We start from the raw sequence: 14,121 nt of genomic DNA on the forward strand, positions 1-14,121 counted from the left end.
AACCCAATCACTGGGCAGGCCCTGGGTTGGAGCCTGCTGGCTTACCTGAGGTTGGGGTCATAGGGGCGGCCGCCAGGCCATTCATGTTGAGGGCTGCCATCTGCTGCATCTGGGCGGCGGCGAATGCAGCCATGGGATTCAGGTAGCCGCCCTGTGCGACTGATGCCATGAGGGCTGCTTGCTGCTGCATCAGCTGGGGCAGAAGGAGTGGAAAAAATATCACATGCTTCCGGGAGGCCTCCCTCCCCACCAGTGGGCTCAGTTCCTGAGAGCAATTTCCCAGGTTCTGAGCCCCAGAGAACTGGGATTGTCTCCTGGTCACTACTCCCAGACTGCCCTGATGCCTCCTTTGTTCATGCTTTAGTTCTCACTGTCTATTAGAGGTCACCTTCTTGAAAGATGACTGTATTCCAAAGTTAATAGGGTGAGGAAGTGGTGCTGTGTCTCAAAGTGGTAGACTGCTAGCCTTGATCAAAAGACCTCAGGGACCGAACCCAGGACCTGAATGCAAGCCCCATGACTGACCCAAAACAAACAAACAAAAAGAGGGAAGGGGCAGGAACTGCCATGGGTAGTGCTGGCCAGGCCTGGGTAGAGTCTGTTGTTTGGGGGATATGATACTGGACATGCTAGAAATTGCTGGATGAGCCTCTGTGGACTTAACACTTGTCCTAAATGGTCATAACTTGGAATATGTTGGGTAGAAGAGACAGGAGAATCATGAACAGATCTTCCAAGAATGTTATCATAAAGGTGAGTGTGGGCTGGAAGGAGGTTGGAAGTGTCCAAAGTTAGACAGTAGTGAAATGAGAGGAGCTGCTGGGGTTAGAATCAGAACCCTAGTGGACCACAGCACCACCATATGGGGACTTTTGTCCTGTGCCTGGAGGCAATTGGTAGAGAGACTGTAGGAGTGGGTCCAGTGGGGAAGAAATGATGATGGGTCAGTGGTCTGAGGGGACCACAGCAGATTTCAGGGAACATCAGGGGCAGTGTGGATGTGAGGGCTTTGGGTAAGGTCACAGAACCCCTTCTGGGAGTGACCAAAACCTAAGAGAACACACTCCATGAAAAGGATGAGAGGGGAGTCGTGAGGAACAGATGTTATCTAGGATTCAGCACTGACTTGGCTAAGGGAAAGGAGTGTTCAAGGTGACCCACCAGGAGGCTTCCTTTGAGCTCTTTCCAGAACATCAACCCACTTACTCCCGGCCACACCAGACTTCTATTAACTCCTTCCTTCTGAGGCTACATGCCCTGAGTTTATGCCTGTCCCTCCAGAGTAGAATTACTGTGGGAGTGATGGATAGAGTGAGTGAGCTCCAGAACCACATCCCATCCCTGCCCCCACTTACTGCCTGAGCGTAGGCTCCGTAGGCCCCGAAGGGGATGGCCATGGGATTGAACATGCCCATCTGGCCAGCCATCTGTTGCATTCGTCGCATCGTGCGTTCCTTGTCAGTATCAGCAAACTTGACCACCAGACTGGATGAGGCTCCCTGAAGTCAGGTTGATATGTGAGACCTACCTGTCCAACATTCAACCCCCAGCCCCAGCATCCCTCCCCCTGTCTGGTCCTACCCATCTCTGAAAGGGGCCATCGCAGGGATAGGCATCAGTGTTTGCCTACCTGAGGTTCAAAGTTCTAACCCTAGGGTGGACATTTTCTATCTGGGTGATCGTGGGCAACTCCTTAATGTATCTCTGGTCCTCAGTGTCCTTGTTTGAGACATAGTGATAAGGGCAATGCTTTCTTGTCCCAGGAATATAGTAATGGTAGCAGAATGCTGCCCCCCCAACACACCCCCCCCCAGCAGTTGGAGTCAATGGGTGTGGATGCGTTGGTCCACAGCTGCCCTGGGCCTGCCCTAAGGGGCCACTCACAGACCATACTCACAGGCATGGTCTGGCTGCCGTGTAGAGCGTTGATGGCAGCTTGTGCCTCAGCATGGGAGGAGTACTTCACAAAGGCGCATCCTGAAGGGGATAGGTAGGAAAAGCTGAGCCAAGGTCCAAAGGACCCAGGGAGAGAGGAGGGCTGGTTGGTGGGGAGGAAAAGGGAAGCCTGGCGAGGTTGGGATGCACATCTCAGGTGAAAACACATAGAGAGAGTTGAGAGAGACAAGGAAAAGAGAAAAATAGAGAGAGAGGGAGAGGAGGAAGGAAGAGAGGGAGAGAGGAAGGGAGAGTGGAAGAGGGAGAGGTACAAGAAACACTGGAGACAAAGCCCCCAGAGCAGAAAGACCCATCCTCCTCCCTTCCTGGCCCCGACTTGGACTGCCTAGGATCTTCCAAGCATCCTTCCCAGGCTCCTCCCTGTCCGGGTGGTGGTCCTGTCCCCGCCCCTGCCCCTTCCCACCCCCAGCCCCGCACACATACCCTTGCTGTTGCCATCGGGACCCCGCAGGATGGTGCACTCCTCAATGTTCCCAAAGGCCTCAAAGAGACGGCGCACATCGTCCTCAGACTGCTGCTTGTTGAGCATACCCACGAAGAGTTTTCTATCTTCTAGAACAAAATTAGGAGATGCTTACCGGGGCCGGAGGCCAGGCAGTGCGGGGGGCAGGCCTGGGGGTGAGGGGGAGAGGGCGCGTCCGCAAGGGGAGGGCAACAGGGGGATTGGGAAGAGTTTGGGAGAAGGGACAGTGCTCAGCGGGGGGCGGGGGAGCGGGTATAGGAGAGAGGCTCGGACATAGCTGAGGGGGGGGGGAGGATAAGGGAGATTTGAGGGAGCAGAGGTGATTTAGGCAGGGTAGGAGAGCTAGGGCACAGCCAAAGGAGCAGGTGAGGGAGTAAGGAGGCAGGAGCTGAAAGGCAGCCTAGGCATAAGCAGGTCTACCCCAAGGAGCAAAGCCCCTGGCCTGGTCCTTTGCCTGAAGCACAAAGATCTCTGGGCCTGCACTGTTTCCTTCTTCCTTTTGAACACTATCTTATTCAGGTGCCAGAATTATTTGCACTAGGGATTTCTGCCATGGACCTTTGCTTAGGTTGTTTCCCTTGCATAGACATCACTGTGAGTCCCAAGGCTGAGCTCTTCTCTTCCAGGATTGCCTCTGCCCCCAAGGAGAGGCTTGTGCCTCCCTTCCTTTATTCTCTGCCCAAATTTCAAAGGAGAATTATGTACTGCTTTGCCTGTGCAGTTGGTTTATGGCTAGCACTCCTCTCCTCCTTCACCCACAGGTTACTTCCTGGGGAAGGAGCCTAGGTATTAGCTGCAGCAGCAATGCCTGGTGCATGATAAACCCTCAGTGGGATTAGAGAATGAACAAAGAGGAAGGAAGGAAGGAAGGAAGGAAGGAAGGAAGGAAGGAAGGAAGGAAGGAAGGAAGGAAGGAAGGAAGGAAGGAAGGAAGGGAAGGAAAGGAAGGAAACAAGGACCTATCCCATTCCTAGGGGCACACCTCCTTCTTGTCTCACTTCACCTTGTCTGCCTGCCTAGACTTTAACTTGGTCTTTCCTTTTCTGTAAAATTCAGCCCTGAGCACTTTGGGGAAGCCTATTCAGTAAGATGCCTCACATCCTAGCACCACCCCCCTTCCAGGATGATCGTCTAGTGTTCAGTTGACCCCACTCAGCCGTGTCCTTAGGGTGATGGGGATCCCACTGGCTACATGGATCTACGTACAGAAACTTGTAAATGGCTGCAGAAAGCACACACGCACACACACACGCGCACACACACGCGCACACACACACACACACACACACACACACACACACACACACACACACACTATGTTCCTCCTCCACAGTGACTTCCAAGGCAAGTTAATAAAAGGGAGCAAGTCCTGGTTGGCCCTCTTTGAGGGATATTTGCTCTATGGAAGGCAATCGTCATGCTGTGAAGGTCCCCAGTGAGCCCCACACAGGGTCCATTGATGCCCCTGTTGACAGCCAGTATCAGATACCAGACCTGTGAGCAAATGAGTCCTCAGATAATTCCATCTCCCAGACATCCTAGAGCAGAGACAAGCCTTCCATGCTGTGCCCTGTGAATTGCCATCTCTTGGAATCCAGGGGCACAAGAAACATTTGTTTCACAACTTGGTTTTGGTCTAAATCGGTATGCAGCCACAGTAACTAGAACAGGGTCCCAGCGGTGGCAGTTCTCAGCAGGCACTTACTAGATGTTTGTGGACTGGTAAATGATTGACACACAGCCAGTTCTGAAACTGCAAACAGCCACATATTTGTGGTTTCCTCTGAATACAGGGCCGTGAGGGACCCTGCATCCCTCGAATTCAAGGAGTTGGGAGAGTTCACACAGAGCTGATGAGGGACTGATCCTCAGTCTGAAGCAAAGCAGAGCAAGCTTCCTGGCTCCACATGGCTTCCCAAGCTTCCCTGATCCTCCTCTGCAGCAATCCTTACCCACTCCCCTGTGGGCATATTCAGCACTGAGCAAGTTTTCAACCATGAGGGATGCTGCATCCCTGCTCCTCCTATAACTGGAGGATACCAGTTCTGGGTCAGCCTGCCTCTCCATCACAGCTGAGCTTCTGCCAAAGCTCTGAGTTCATTCCAGCCTTGTCTTCTCTATGTAATGGCAAGACTTTGGGGGCATACTTCGCCCCATCACCAGGGCTACAGGACCATCAGAGGTTACCAACTCCAAGATCTGGGGTGGAAGCAACAAGGATTAGGCACCAAGAGGAATAGGGTGGGAGGTGAAATGATGAGGGATGGGAGGAGGTGAAATTAGGAGTGGAAAGAAGGAAGATGGCAGAAAAGAATTAGAAAGAAAGCAGGAAGAAGTGAGATTGGAAAGGGAAGGGAACTAAATCACAATTTCTAGAAAACTACATCTTACAACTCCTTGGCCCTTCTGCTTAAACATTCTGTATCTTCCCTTAGAAAGAAAAAGGAAGGGAAGGGAAGACACCTCCTTCATGGATCCTGATTTAAATGCTAGGACACGGCTCCTTGCCTTCCCTCTCCTGACGTCTGAATGTATTCCTTTATTATCATGATGACAGCTTTCTGATTGCATTAAAATTCATCCACACATGCCTCTCTATCCTAACTCTTCCCTTTTGCCAGTGGATCACCCCCCCCCCCATACACACACACAATTCCTTCTCTCTTCCTCTTGAGACTTTTACTGCACACTTCTGAGTTGTAGGCTATGCTCTTCCTCTTGAGATCTTTCTAAATATGCAGGGTACCAGGCTCTTCCGTCCTGCCTATCCCAATTTCTCCAGAGGAACAACAGCAAGCTCACCTTTCTGGAAGATTGCAAGAAGCCAAGGAAACCTAGATCTGGACTCAATTCCTCCAAGTATTCTGGGTGTGAATCCCACCCTACTCAAATGACTGTGTCTAGCTTCCTCAGATGTACATTGTTCTTGCATTCTTCTTTTTACTCTGAGAGTGCTATTAAAGCTAATCTTTCAGATAAAGAGCTAGCAGGATTGTGAGTTTAGAGAGGACCCCTTTCTGGGTAGGTCCAGTGCTTTGCACCTACCTTCCTTGTCTCCCAACTGCTCCACACTTCGGTTTTCTAGTTCTGTAAAGTGGCAAGAGGTAGGCCATCTTTGAGGTGGTTACTAGGATTCTGGGAGATAATTCAGGGCCAATTTTTGGCAAGAAGTAGTATTCATATCACTTGCATTTCTTTATGTGGGAAGAAGAAGAAATGAGGCGCTATGCTCTCTTAGTTTGCCCTGCCCTGATTTGGCCAGAAAGGCTACTCCTATTGGGAGGAGACAGACCACAGATTTTGAGGGGTCATCAGCTCCACATGTCAGGACAGGGAGGGCATCTTCAGACATAGCCCCTAACTTTTGGTAGAGTTCACATATTCCTAGCCACTGCCTGGTTATCTAAACTAGGGTTTCTTGGTAATTGGAAGCCCATGGTGGTCTTTCTCTCCAAGGGATCCCTCAGCTATTGCCTTCCACAGTCAGGTGTGCAGGAATCACTCTATACAGAATTCAGATTGATATTGCTGCACTATCCAAGAAATGTGAGGCAAGGAAGAGCCAAAGGTGACCCTGAATTAGAGGTTATGAGGCCCTGAGGGGATCAGGATGTGATAAACAAGCAGAGAACAGCATTGGGAGTCCAACATCCCCCTCTGATAGCCCAGCTGAGGTCATGGCACTGTCATATACGCCAGAGCCCAGTTCAGGCAAGCATTGTCCAGGTGCCCTAGCCATGCTTCAGGCCTGGTGTCTGTACACAGACTCCTCCTGGGCAAGGGGCAAGGGGTAGAGCAGAGGAAACACGGTCTTGCATTCATTCAACAGCTGTTCACTGAACATCTTCTTTGTGCCACATTGTGTTCTAAGCACTGGTTTAATCTCAGTGAAAAAGAGGTGAAGCCAATTGCTAGAGCTGACATTCTCTGTGGAGTCAGGCCATCAACATTAAGCAAGTTCCAAGACCACAAGGACTAGTGTTCTAAGAACTGGGACTCTAAGATGAGGTTTTAGAGCAGCAGAGGTGGCACGTCTCAGGATAACACAAAGATCTAATCATTTCCTTCTGAAGAAGCTCAAGTGACATGGTAGCTCCAAGATGCATTGTAAGAAACACAGCTGGGACTAGAACTAGCCCCAGCATCTTGGGATTTCAATCCTTTGGCTTCTGCAACTGGCTTCTGTGCTTTCTTTTTTTCTTCTCCAGTTCTGGGTCTTGAACTCAGGGCCTGGGTGTTGTCCCAAAACTTTTGTGTTCAAGTTGAGCCCTCTACCACTTGAGCCACAGCCCCATTTCTGGCATCTTGGTGTTTAATTGGAGATAAGAATCTCAGTGGATGGGCTGGAAATATGTGGCAAGAGTGCTAGCCTCGTATACATGAAGCCCTAGGTTCAATCCCTCAGCACCACATATATAGAAAGGCCAGAAGTGGTGCGGTGGCTCAAGTGGCAGAGTGCTATCCTTGAGCAAAAAGAAGCCAGGAACAGTTCTCAGGCCCTGAGTCCAAGCCCCAAGACTGGAAAAAAAAAAAAAAAAAGGAGAAGAATCTCAGTGGACTTACCTGCTAGGGCTAGCTTCAAACTACAGTCCTTGGGTTTCAGCCTCCTTCATAGCTAGGATTCTAGGCATGAGCTACTAGTGCACCCAGAAAACTTGTGCTTTTTAAGCAGAGTGTGTGTCTGCAGATGTGTGGGAGCACAGGAGGGGCAGGAATGTGACCTCCCCATATGAACTGAGCCACAAGGTGCAGCTCTACCTGCACCCTAGAGGCAGTGAGGCTCCATGCTCATATGACCCACTTCCACAAGGGAATGGGCAGAAGCACACAGTTCTGTGTCCAGTGAAGGGATTTACAGCCACCACAGGAGGGTCTGAGCCAAGACAGCCGGTATCCTTCTGGTTACTCCTCTAGCAAGCATTTATTGAGTTCTCACAGTGTACCTGACTGAACAGAGTATTTGAGATGAGTTCTAAGGGACCATTCTGCGTGGGTTGGGAGATAGTACAAATTCTGAGACCGCTGGAAAAATCCAATCTTTGGACCATGAGCCCCAGAGTCTCTGCCATGGAGTCCCAAGTAAGATAGAATAGACAGTCCTGAAGGGTTGTCTAAGCTGTAGCTCAGAAGGGGTTGGTGGGTGAAGGGAGCAGATGGGTAGACCTCGCTTCTCACCTGCTCTCAAGCAGGCCCTGCCTGTGTCTGGGCTTGCAGTCCAGAATTCTAGGGAGTTTGACTGCTTTTCTATCTACCTCACACCTGCACACACTTCCACCAACATGTCTATCTGATACTTTACCAACCTTGAGAATCTTCCTTATTCTCTCAGAACTCTATATGACTCTGAGTTTGGGGGTTTCCACCTATAACCTGTCCTAGGAAGTAGAGGTGCTTGTGAAAAGTTAGGGGGAGCCTAGTTTCCTGAATCCCTGCCCCATCTAGAGAAGGATAAAGACTGTGGCACTCAATGGGGCTTGGGCTGGAAGGACTTGCTTTGTAAAAGGAGAGTTCGGGAAACAGAAGCATGCTAGACTCTTAGGATTAGGGAAGGCCCCTAGCGGGGCCTTGCAGGGCTTTTCCTTAGCTGTCTCACCCTTACCCCTGCTCAGCCAAGCTACAGGAGCATCTTGCTGGCCGCTCAGGGTGAGTGGCCCCCGAGGGAGAAGAGGCGGGTGACAGTAGTGCCACTTGACTTGCCAAATGCCAGCATCCTGGCACTAATGCTCAAATTCCGGTTTAATTTTCAAAATTTGATTCGCTCATTACCATTGGCACTAAACAATATTTCCTGCTTAAGGATAGATGGCTGCTAGGGCACTGTGGGCGAGTGTTCAGATGGTTAATGCCTTTTATTACTGCAATAGACTTTTACTATTCTCTTCCCTCCAGCTGCCGAAGGAGCTCCAGAGGAGGGAGATCTGAGCTGGGGAGAATCCTGGGGCTGGGGCCAGGGTAGAAATAAGCAGCTTTGAGGTCTTTGGCTGGTAGGTAGACACCTGCTGAGAGACATAGAGACTTAAAGGCATCTGTTCAGGATTGGAGAGGAAAATGCCAGCTCTTTAGGATGACAGAACTGGTGGCTTCTCCCCTGCTCCAAAGGCTTTTTGTCCTGGGGCTGGGTAGGATTAGGCAAGAGCACAGAGACCTTAGCAAATGGATAGAGCCTGAAAGCTTGGCAGTGACCCATAGGGACCCTCAGGAATCTCTTGGGTGGTTGGATTTCTGTGGGTTCACTCCCCATATACAAAGTGCCTTCTAGATGGTTCTTGGATTCCAGAACCATCTGTGTGGTGGCTGAGAACCACAGATGTGAGTCTAGGGGTAGAGAGTACTTTTCTAACTTTGCCTATGATCAGAGAGGACCAGAAGGGGTGAGGAGAGGAACCTCTGGCTGGACAAGGGTCCAGATGGGAAAGAAGGCTATGCTGAATCCTGCTTCTACTGCTTTGGGGCTGTGCAACCTTAGCCAGGGTATATGCCCTCCTTGGGCAAAGCCATGTGGGAATAAAATCAGTTCGAATACACAAGACTTTCAGTAGAGTGTCTGGCACTAAGTGAACATTCAATTCCGTTATTATGAGTGCTAATAGCCATTACTGCCACTCACCCACAGGGGTACCAGCTGGTGGGAAAGAAGCAATACCCACTTCTACCCTCTATGTCCATCAGGGACACTAAACTGAATAATGATTCCAGTCCAGGCCAGCCTGGGAAGCCAGATTTCCCTTTGCACCACCCTCACCATCTGGCATTATTTTAGGGCCCAGGGAGATGTTCCCCAGCTTCTTACCTATATTGAGCCAGAACAAGAGACCTTTCCCCCCAGAGCTTCTACGAGCATCCTTCTAAGCTATTTCCTCAAATTCTCTCTGTCCAGATCAATCAAACACCAAAGGGACAAATAGGGACTAAACTGATTCATCTGCATACATGTCTTCATAACCCCCTCTCAGCCTCAGACCTGCCTTCCACATAGGGGTTCTTCACTGCCTTCCCTGACAATTGCCCACTTTGGGGCTGTCCCAGATTGCATTGCTGTCCATCCCAGATTGCAGGTCTAGGTTGGGATCCCTCTGCAGCTATGTGACCAAACTGGCTGTCCTAAGAACCAGTCCCTTCACCTCTGACATGGAGTCACTGGCCAGGTCTCAGGAGGGTTTTCATCTTGAACTGACCCAGTAGAAAGGACAATGCCCTCCCTCCTTCCCCCACCACACTGTGGCAGAGTCAGTGCCAGTGACATGCAGCTGTGCTGGGAGCTGCCTCCCTCCTGAGGATGAAAGCCTTCCTGCCTGGGAAGAGGCTGAAGGAGACATCAAACCAGATCAAAGACTACTGAGAGGGGGATTTGAGGGGGGATGCAATGGAATGCAAATGAAGACCCTCACCCAGCTCTGGCCCCAGGGGTGAAGCAGTGCCAAGCCTTGATCTGCCGTTTCCCTACAGGACTGGCACTGTTTGATGTTAGGGTGGGAGGAGGCAGGAGCTGGGGAAAGCATCCAGGTCCCCTTCCTCGCATTCCTTTAGCCAGCTCTGTCTTCCAAACCCCTCAGAAGCATCAGCAGCCCTCCTTCTCCTCCTTTCTCAACTGGGTAGAGCCACCAAAGCATCACAGCACTTCCTCGCTGGCTCTGATACAGACACACACAGTTGGTTCAAATTCAAGGCAGAGCTGAAATCCTGCCCTGGCTTCTACTCTCACTTGGAGAACAAACCCACACCTACACATGACCTGTAAGGGGCTCTACAGGCACCCCATGTTTCACTGCTTACCCAACTCATCTCTTCCACAAATGCAATGTCCGTGGCCATTCCATTCATGGTTGAATGTCCAGTGCCTGAAGGGCCTGGCATGTGCTAGAGGCTCAGTCAGTGTTTGTTGACATGAACAAATGACTCCTCTTGCTCGGTGGGTTTAGGGAGTTGAGCTGTGATGGGTGTCACAGATGAGGTGCTGACCCTCAGAAAGTCAGAACTATGTGTCCTCTGGAGATGAGTGGGCAGTAGTCATAATGGGTCAAGTGATGATCTGTGGATCTGGGTGTGAAGAAGAAGCTATGAAGTTTGAGCTGGGCTCCCAGGTCCACAAGTAAGGCAAGGCTTTCCAGGTAGGACAGATGGGGGAAGATATCCCAGCTCAGGGACCAGCAGGTGCAAAAAAAAGAAAGGATGGTAGGTAGCAAGAGAGAACAGCAATGACACAAGTGTTCACACTTGTACATGTGTCTATATGCATGCACTCATTCACACACATTCATACACACATGACACCCTTCTTCTACCCATTGGGGCCTAAGCACTTCCCTGAAGGTCTAAGATTTAGATGCTCATCTTTTACCTCTGCATGCTAGGCGTGGGCTCCAACCCTGGGACCATTCTCCTCACCTGAGCACAGCCTTACTGTTTATGTCCCCTGGGCTCAGACTAGCTCTCTACCTCCCAACATCTGTATGTCTTCTGTGGCTCACTGGTCCCAGACCCACACATCATCAGTGTTACCCAGTCTCTACAGGACAGCCTGAAGGACTCACAGAGCCTCCTCTTCCCGGGCTAGACCTGCTCTGCCCTGTCAGCTTCAGCTGTCTGTGGCTGCTGCTGTAACTTGCTCACTCCAGGAGACAGTTCTAACTGCAGTAAAGCTAAGAATATACATGGTTCTCATTTACCCAGCAGTCACTAGGATACTTAGATAAGTACTCCACAGGTATGATGGACATTTTTCTCTTATCATTTCCACTGTATAGGTAAAGAAATTGAGGCACAGAGAAGATAAATATTTTCCCCAAGAATTTATACCTGGCCTTTGACGAAGACAGGCCTCATGCCCAACATGATCTAAACTGAGATGAACTCTCAGGTCATCTTTCTTCCCAGTGGAAGTTGATGCTGCATGGAGTTGTCACTCTCTGTCCTCTCTGTCTCTGTGCAGACAATTGGCAAACTATCCAATCACCATATTGCTTTGTGAGGGCCAAGGCTCAGTTCAGAGTCCAAAGGGCTGATTAATGCATGAGGCAGCCTTAACCTGCTGCTCAGCTCCAATGGATGGAGGTCAGGGCTGTTCCCAATTGTCTAGAGGCCTCCAGTGATACCTCACAACCCTCCCAAGTCTGCTCAGCCCCCTGCCCAAGGCCCATCTGTCTTAAAGTCAGAGTTGAGTGCTTGGGTGACTCTTGGGTGCTCAAGAGGTAAATCTCTCTCTTTCGGAGTCTGCAGGCCTCCTACCCCTCTGCAGCTAAGCTGAAAGTGTCTTCTCTCTTTGTCATACTAGCACCATCCCCCTAATTGCAGTCTGTCCCTCGCTAGCCCCTGAAGTCCATTCAACCTTCTAGAGACAGAGCTAGAACTCTGAAGGGCCCCACAAATTCCTTCTCCCTAGTCTCTTGTATTCTGGGAGCTGATATCCTGGAATGGGTCCCAAGTTGGACAGGAGCTGAGCCCTGAGATTTGGTGCTACTGAGGAGTCTGGAGGCCATTCCCACCCCACCCCACTACCACTTTCCCTGACCTGCCATCTGTGAGCCTGCATCAGGCTTCCCAGTGGGAGCCTGGGACACCGTGGTGGCTCGATGTAGAAGTCACCTTCCGCTAGGGCGGTGGCGCGCAGCCGTCTCTCCAGGTAACTGATTATACATTTGATCTGCTACATTATCCTTACCAGGCACACGGCACACGACAGACGGCCCGGAGCTCTGTGGGGACGTCTCAGCAGCCGAACCCTGTTGTCTAATGGGGTTTCCACTGGCGTCTGGCACACTCTCCGGCATTTCACCCATCACAGGATAATTTATAGCATAATGGGGACTTTTTTCTTTATTTCATGTGGGAGCATAAATTATGGCCAGTTTGTCCTCGACTCTCAAGGAGACAGACAGAGCAGGGCTTCTTTCCAGCGAGGGAAGCAGGTTGCTGCAGGGGCTGGGCAGGGGTGGGGGGTCCATGGGGGAGGAGGGGCAAGAGGAAGTGAGACCAAGGACTGCAGTTTAAAAAAAAAACCACACACAAAAAAACCCTCTCCCTGACAGGGCAAAGAATCGATTCCAGGTGGCCACAGTCCTGAGAAAGAAATAAAAGACCCACTTGGAGCTGTTTGTCTCTATTAACCGCAGAGCAGGGGCTCATTAGCTGAGTAGCACAACTGAATAGTGATAAAGCCACAGGGCGGTTGTCACTGCCTGCAGATGACCTGGCCACAGATCTGCCTCTCCTCTTCACAGGCTGACCCTCATGTGAACTGCAGACCATCCTAGCTGTGGCCCACCTTCCCACAGCCTCACAGAGGCAATGGGTGCTCATGATCTCCCCTGAGGCCTTTGTCTCCACAGATATACCACACATCGTGCCAGTGCTGGAAGAGCTGGGAAAACTGCCTGCCCCTCTGGCCCACCACCTATTTTAACATTGAAGGTGTGTGACCTCGTCTCCTGTGGGTGATGGAATGGCTAAGAGCCTGCTGCCTGACTTGAGGTGGATTCTAGGTGCTTGTCTAATCCAAGAAGAACCACATTAGTGTCTGTAAATCCCAAGCCCACTCCTATTTCTGGTTATTGCCAAGACCTTGGGAATCCCGGCTGGGGTCAGCAGAGGCTGCCTGTCTCTGTCTCCTGCAGTATGACCCAGGGATAGGCATTTCCTGACAGCCAGCAGGAGTCACACTAGCTCCCATGCAAGATCAGAACACAGTCCAGAGGATGGTCAATAGAAGTGCCTCTCTGTAGCTGGAATCTTGGCTCTTGAAAGATGTTAGTCCTCATCTGTGGCTGATGTGAAGGTCACTTGGAGGCTTTCAAAATGGCAAGTGCACAGGTCTGGCCCCTATGATGTGAGGTTTGGAGCCTGGACATCAGTGTGTGTGTGTGTGTGTGTGTGTGTGTGTGTGTGTGTGTGTGTGTGTGTGTACAGGTGTGTGCCTGTCCTGGGCTTGAACTCAAGGCCGAAGCACTATCCCTGAGCTTCTTTGGCTCAAGGCTAATGCTCTCCCAATTGAGCCACAGCTCCACTTCCAGCTTTTTTGGTAGTGTATTCAAGATAAGAATCTCATGGATGTTCCTGCCCAGGCTTTGAACTGTGATCCTCAGGTCTCAGCTTCCTGAGTAGCTAGGATTACAGGTATGAGCCACTAGCACCCAGCAATATCAGTGTTTTTGATTTTGATTTTTGGAAGCTACTCCAGTGACATCAGTGGGCAGCCAGATCTGGGAAGGGCTGCAGTCAGCCTTCTGTAGGCTGTCATCTCTCCTGGGGCACTGCATCTCTGGTCCTTTACCTTCCTGCAAGAGTAAAGTCCTACAGACTGTAAGAATCTGGACCTTGTTGCTGCTATGAGGGACACCAACACCTCCATCTGTGCCCTGATGTCTAAGACTACATATGCTACCCCATCACTCCAGGGGTCATCCTAATAAACACTGTCCTATTTTTTTTTTTGCCAGTTCTGGGCCTTGAACTCAGGGCCTGAGCACTGTCCCTGGCTTCTTTTTGCTCAAGGCTAGCACTCTGCCACTTGAGCCACAGCGCCACTTCTGGCCATTTTCTATATATGTGGTGCTGGGGAATCGAACCCAGGGCTTCATGTATATGAGGCGAGCACTCTTGCCACTAGGCCATATTTCCAGCTCCACACTGTACTAATTTTGGAAGGTAGGGTGAGGAGTCATTCTCTAGGTCAGCAGCCCTCCAATGGCTTTGCAAGTCCTCTTCTG

General features: G+C 50.7%; 1 protein-coding gene across 26 annotated transcripts in view; it reads right to left on the minus strand.

Moving 5' to 3' along the window:
- The window catches only part of Celf4 (CUGBP Elav-like family member 4), a 274,483-nt gene that overhangs the window by 25,131 nt on the left and 235,231 nt on the right, over positions 1-14,121 (minus strand). For 8 of the 26 annotated variants that reach the window (XM_048363392.1, XM_048363397.1, XM_048363382.1 and 5 more), the window contains exons 4-7: positions 2,380-2,505; positions 1,898-1,977; positions 1,356-1,499; positions 46-193 (exon numbers count right to left, since the gene is read on the minus strand). In XM_048363392.1, the coding sequence (XP_048219349.1) occupies positions 46-193; positions 1,356-1,499; positions 1,898-1,977; positions 2,380-2,505 (498 nt within the window). Of the gene's footprint in view, positions 1-45; positions 194-1,355; positions 1,500-1,897; positions 1,978-2,379; positions 2,509-14,121 lie in introns of all 26 variants that reach the window. The other 18 variants (XM_048363404.1, XM_048363396.1, XM_048363391.1 and 15 more) reach the window with 3 other exon arrangements.

The sequence above is a fragment of the Perognathus longimembris genome, chromosome 15 (assembly GCF_023159225.1).
Source record: "Perognathus longimembris pacificus isolate PPM17 chromosome 15, ASM2315922v1, whole genome shotgun sequence".
NCBI lineage: Eukaryota > Metazoa > Chordata > Mammalia > Rodentia > Heteromyidae > Perognathus > Perognathus longimembris.